Genomic DNA, 6,913 nt, shown 5'->3' with positions numbered 1-6,913 from the left:
TATTACAACACTGAGCTGCAGACATATTACAACACTGAGCTGCAGACCTATTACAACACTGAGCTGCAGACTTATTACAACACTGAGCTGCAGACCTATTACAACACTGAGCTGCAAACCTATCTGAATTAGAACTATTGGTTCTTTTAATAATTTGGCTGTTTTCCACCAGGGCAAAATAAAAATGGTACTTTTGCTTAGAATTTAATTGTTATTTAGCAAAATAGCATCTTTTGTTAAATCTCCGATTCCAGATTGGTGAATTATTGTGTGTGGTGGCTTTTTTCTTTGGTGGCTTTTTTTCTAGAAATATATCGACAAAAAGCGTGATAATGTTACTATTGCAGGATGTAAAATTAATAGCGATGACGTTATTACAGAGAGAAAAATCACAATAGTAATAAAGTTTCCTCAGAAAGAATTATACAAACAATAGTGATAACGTTACTTTCGCAGGATATAAAAAAAACCAATAGTGATGATGTTACTAAATAAAGATATATACAAACAATAATGAAAATGTTTCTACAGAAAGATATATACAAACAATAGTGATAACGTTTGAAGGATATGAAAAAAACCCAATAGTGATGATGTTACTAAATAAAGATATATACAAACAATAATGAAAATGTTTCTACAGAAAGATATATACAAACAATAGTGATAATGTTACTACATTAAGATATATACAAACAATAGTATTAATGTTACTACATAAAGATATAAACAAACAATAATGATAATGTTACTACAGAAAGATATATACAAACAATAGTGATAACGTTACTTTTGCAGGATATAAAAAAAACACCAATAGTGATGATGTTACTAAATAAAGATATATGCAAACAATAATGATAATGTTTCTGCAGAAAGATATATACAAACAATAGTGATAACGTGACTACAGAAAGATATATACAAACAATAGTGATAACGTTACTTTTGCAGGATATAAAAAAAATAGTGATGATGTTACTAAATAAAGATATATACAAACAATAATGAAAATGTTTCTACAGAAAGATATATACAAACAATAGTGATAATGTTACTACATTAAGATATATACAAACAATAGTAATAATGTTACTACATAAAGATATATACAAACAATAATGATAATGTAACTACATAAAGATATATACAAACAATAGTAATAATGTTACCTCAGAAAGATATATACAAACAATAATGATAATGTTACTACAGAACGTTATATTCAAACAATAGTGTAGTGTTACTACAAAAAGTTATATTCAAACAATAATGATAATGTTACTACAGAAAGATAAATACAAACAATAATGATAATGATACTTCAGAAAGATATATGCAAACAATAATGATAATGTTACTACAGAAAGATATATACAAAAAATAGTAATTATGTTACTACATAAAGATATATACAATCAATAATGATAATGTTACTACATCAAAATTTAAACAAACAATAGTGATAATGTTACTAAATAAAGATATATACAAACAATAGTAATAATGTTACTACATAAAGATATATACAAACAATAATAATGTTGCTACATAAAGATATATACAAACAATAGTAATAATGTTACTACAGAAAGATATATACAAACAACAATGATAATGTTACTACATCAAAATTTAAACAAACAATAGTAATAATGTTACTACATAAAGATATATACAAACAATAGTAATAATGTTACCTCAGAAAGATATATACAAACAATAATGATAATGTTACTACAGAACGTTATATTCAAACAATAGTGATAATGTTACTACAAAAAGTTATATTCAAACAATAATGATAATGTTACTACAGAAAGATAAATACAAACAATAATAATAATGATACTTCAGAAAGATATATACAAACAATAGTAATTATGTTACTACATAAAGATATATACAAACAATAGTAATAATGTTACTACAGAAAGATATATACAAACAATAGTAATTATGTTACTACATAAAGATATATACAAACAATAGTAATAATGTTACTATAGAAAGATATATACAAACAATTATGTAATATTTACTATAGGAAGTTATACTAAAAAATAAACAAGTACGGATAGTGTTTAACACATTTTAATTCGGACTGAATATTATCATGTTTTATGTACAAATAATTTAATTTTGCCTATCTCCCCCATAATATTCTTTTTGGTATATATTGTATATACCTAAAAAGAAAAACAACTGATGCCGGAACTACTTTTTACACTTCAGAATGCAAAATTACAACGCAGCTTTTTTTTAGCGCAATTTTTTAGTTTACGTGAAAATTAAATAAATCTTTAACTGTGCATTTACAACGTGTTTGTCTACTTTTTAAAAATTAAATTATAAAGAATGCCCAAGATTTTGTTTTGGTATATACGGTATATACCGAAAACAAAATCTTGGTCATTCCTTAAATATACATTAAACACAGTCATGTATAAAAAAAAGAGAGCATTTTTAGGTTTGAAATGAAATTCCAGGCTAAAACAAAAATGTGTCATTACATTACAATAAATCAATATACGCATTGTGCCGAGGTATAAACTCTCGTGAGATGCGACATGAATGCTTTTAAACCGACTACAATCAATATAATATCATACATTTGTATATGCAGTGTAAGACATTAGCAACATGTGTGTATGTCGGGTTGTAATCTACAAGGTTCATCTGTTACAAACATTATCAGCTTGATGGCATTAACTTAAACTTGAAATAGTGATATTATCTTCATACTTATCTTAATTGAATTAACTAAACACTGTTCATGCATTAAAAGTAATCACATGTAGAAAATAAATATAAAAGTATTTGTATTTCAGCACATAGTAAAATTTTAAGAAATTTTCTTTCACAGAAATTAAGCTTCCCAAACTTGATATCAATTGATTCTTGTATTGTATAAATTACCTTTTGTATTCTACTAGTAACATCTGAGACCTTCATGTACATATATACAAGGTATGTTGCAAGGAATCGTCAATTTGCCAACCCAGTGCACATACTGTACAGCAAAGCATACTTAGAATTTAGATACATTAATACTTCAAAAGAGGTTGTTTCCATGAGTAGGTGACTATTTCTCGCAAGTGTTTCTCGAGGAAGGATACAACACTATAGGATTTTTCCGAGATCAGGACATACCTGGAATTGTTCGGACTTGAATGGAATGTCATCTTGTTCAAGGATAGGATGTATTCACTGATCCCGTCTGAGGTATAACCCGTCATTAGACAATGGCCGCCTGATGCTCTCTAAGAGGAATGCATGATGTCATAGCTCGGATTAAATTGAAAGTGTTTATATCTTCTGTTTTGTTGCATGGGGAAAACTTGATAAGGTTGTGTATTTCAGCTATTTTCTTTTGTAATTTTGACCAGTTATACTTGTACATCTTCGCGAAATAACCGATGAAGATTTACGGGTAGTATTCGACACCATGCCTTCAAAAAGTCCTGTCTTCTAAGTCCAAAAGTTTAATCTAGTAGCAGTAAGCCGCCAACAGATGGACGAATGAGAAGATTATACATTTTCTTTCCTTATTTCATTTATATAGGTGTTTGTGTATTTCTTGACGTCTTGTTGCAACCATTGATTACGGTTGCGTTGCTGTATGGAAGCGGTTGTTGATATGGCAATAAAATGTTTCCAATAATGTTTCTATGTTAATAATGCAATAGGCTTAATCCATTTCGAAAACCCGTTTGAATTTCATTTTAACAAACTCTGATTTAAAATAAACCCAACTTAATGTAAACTAGTTAAACGCCCGTTTCAATATCTGATTATATGAACTCAAGTTTGACATATCCTTATTCTATATCTATAGGTTGAATGATACTACTTCCCCAATGAGGTAGAGAGAATTGTTAAACTATCAATGTCAGGCGTCAATATTTAATGTGAAATCTTCAGGATTTCATCATCGTCCTGCCTCGAATATTACACCGTCGTAGTCATGGTTGACGTGTCGTCATTTTGTTGTTATCATGTGATATAGGACAGGGACATCACAAGATGTAAGAAATGCATTTCTCTCCTATATAAACATATATACTTTTCCTTTTAGTCTCATCCTCGACAGGTGTATCCAAATATTTCCTGGTATGAGAATCCCAATCTGATCAAAATCATATGTTACATGGCTTCGTTAACTTCGTACTACGCCTGAACATCTGAGTGTGCCGCGGTCAGGGTCACATTCAGGTGACCTTTATATTTATAAATACTCATTAAATTTTGACCTATCAGAGACCCTCTTTCAAAAGGGCGCTCGGAGTTGTAACAAATATGGCGGACATTGATGAGAATGGTGCGAAAGTTCTGAAGTTATTTGAGATTGATCGTCTGAAACCCGAACAGAAAAAGATATTCGAAGCTTTGTTAGAGAAGACAGACTGTATGGCGGTGTTGCCTACGCCATATTTGTTTTGGAAAACTAATCTGTTCGATACCCCTCGCTATTTATCTATCAACCATAATATTCCGATTCGCTGGCAAACTTTTGCCAGCGCGCCTCTGATTGGTTCATCTAAAGGTCACTTGAACGTGACCCTGACCGCGGCACATTCAGATGTTCAGCCATGTAACAGATGATTTCAATCAGATTGTGAGAGGCCTTTCCTATCGATAAGTTATAACACAAATTTCAACCATTGGGGGATATTCCTGATTGTAAAACTCGAGGTTTGTTTTAAGCCGAGGGTTAGATATGCCAGAATCTCATTATGAGGGCTGAGATTTCTCAGGTACATATCACCGTAGAGGATGTTTTTTTGGCCTTTGAAATAATAAAAAGGCAGTTATGGTGTGTTCTGTTCCGTTCTTGTATTGCTGAAGTGATGTGTACCCGTATGCTGGTAGTTGTAAACGTGTACACCTTGTTATGGGTCTGTATCCTTAAGGAATCTTTTACAATCTCATAACACTTGAAGATTAACAGCGTATCTCCCTTTTTGCATGTAGTGTAGAGCAACAAGGATTAACGTGACTTATATAGGTCAATGGCATGGCTACAGTCATTGCCGCAAAGGACATTCCGACAATAAGTCGACGCACGAACCATATGTGATGGTTAGTGCCTTTACACAACGACAGTTTAGAATTTTCTATGTTTACAGATACGGACGGTTGATTAAGTCCCACTTTCCGCATACAAATATGGAATGAAACCATAAAATATACATAAAACATATGACGCAAGCCACTCTAACAGATTTACGAAAGACTATTTTTACATGTTAACCTTGAACTTTCAGACAATGTCGGACTTCTCGGAGACGAGTAGTATGGGCGACACACGCCAGCTTGTGGAAGAAAAAGATGATGGCCGCGTTCGCAGTAATATTCCGATGACGAGCTTCAATTTCATCAATTCCATCATCGGCTCGGGGATAATAGGTTGGTAAAACTTATATATAGAGGAAATTTAATGATTTTCCATTGAACATTTCACGACTGTATCAGAATACTTCAGTACTGTCAAGAGTGCTCTAACATGGATAAACAGACGGAATATTCTGCTGCTCGAATGAATTATAAATTACATTCAACATTTTTTTTTTTTTTTTTAACGCACAATGGAAGTGCTTCAGAGCGTCAACATATCGTCAAATTGTGGGTCAAACTTGAATTTATGACGTCACGATTGAGGACAATGGTTAATACACAATTTTCAAGTTTTCTGACTGGTTAACATATTGATGGGGTTTTATTCTGTGTTTCATTGGTTTAGTCCGAGAAATGCTATTTTTTCTCAAATGGGAAAATATTTTGATTTTTCGGGACGATCGTGAAAAGTTAAATTTATTAAATTAATAGTTTCCAATATTTCACTGTCTTATTACTTAATGTGATATCTGGCTGGTGGGTTGTTAGTAACGTGTTGATTATCTGTCATATGAACCTTCACTTTGTATGTGATATTATCATGTTGATGGGCATGTAATTATAAAATTGACAAATTATTCCCATGCATCATTGTCTACATACCTTGCCACTGGGAGGGAGTGTCGGGAGCTTAAAACATTGATCTTAACTGTTACACGTTACAGTCGCACGATCACAATTCGCCTTCAAGAAATTTTACACAAATAAATGTTTCTTATTTTCAATTTCACAAATTCATTTAATCAGAGTAAGCCTTAAGGACAGATTCCAGTTTTTCAAGGCACTACCAGCTCAACGGGTCCTAAACGCAAAATTTAGAAATGTGATTTTTGATAAATATGTGACTTACAAATACGATGCATTTCTGTGGTTTTTTTCTTCTGGTGACCATTTGGAATCCCCATATATGTCAGTTAGTTATGGGTATTTTTGAACAAAAATAGACACAAAATTAAACGTTTGCGTTAAAATGTTGTAAAGCTGTCTTCGCTTTGAACAGCGGTCGCAGTACATGCTACAGTACCTATTGCAGGTAGCTGCTAATACTATCAACACAAATACTATCGAATTCGTCTTATATCGAATACCTATTTCTTCTCGACTGGATTTTGATTCCTTATCAGTTTATATTTTTATATTTTTACTTCGATATATCGTACAATCCGCTTATCTCGAAGCGTTTTATGGATTCAACGTCTTCGACATACCGAGGTTTAAGCGAACGATGCATAATGCAAAGATTTGTAGACGCTGAATTCGATCACACTGTGCGCAAGTACAGACATTAAAGAATATTTAAGGAATGGACAATGAGATTGGGAATTTTCTATTATTATCTTAAACTTTTATTAAATTATATATTGATATTTACAGGTATACCATTCGCTCTGAAGCAGGCCGGATTCGCCTTTGGTATATTCCTGTTAATTTTAGTAGCTGTCGTAACAGGTAGGTACAAACATAAAGTATACTCTGTTTAAATAATTGTATTGCGTTCTACTTTTCTCTGTGGAAC

General features: G+C 31.8%; 1 protein-coding gene across 7 annotated transcripts in view; it reads left to right on the top strand.

Moving 5' to 3' along the window:
• Positions 1 to 6,913, top strand: part of LOC110459248 (putative sodium-coupled neutral amino acid transporter 11) — a 113,316-nt gene that overhangs the window by 72,243 nt on the left and 34,160 nt on the right. For 5 of the 7 annotated variants that reach the window (XM_021511451.1, XM_021511434.1, XM_021511442.1 and 2 more), the window contains 2 exons: positions 5,268 to 5,409; positions 6,772 to 6,846. In XM_021511451.1, the coding sequence (XP_021367126.1) occupies positions 5,268 to 5,409; positions 6,772 to 6,846 (217 nt within the window). Of the gene's footprint in view, positions 1 to 3,013; positions 3,226 to 3,328; positions 3,350 to 5,267; positions 5,410 to 6,771; positions 6,847 to 6,913 lie in introns of those variants that run through there. The other 2 variants (XM_021511459.1, XM_021511466.1) reach the window with 2 other exon arrangements.

Source organism: Mizuhopecten yessoensis, unplaced genomic scaffold, assembly GCF_002113885.1.
Source record: "Mizuhopecten yessoensis strain PY_sf001 unplaced genomic scaffold, ASM211388v2 scaffold1313, whole genome shotgun sequence".
Lineage (NCBI taxonomy): Eukaryota > Metazoa > Mollusca > Bivalvia > Pectinida > Pectinidae > Mizuhopecten > Mizuhopecten yessoensis.
The sequence above is the reverse complement of the archived record's forward strand: the minus strand, read 5'-3'. Positions and strand labels throughout refer to the sequence as shown.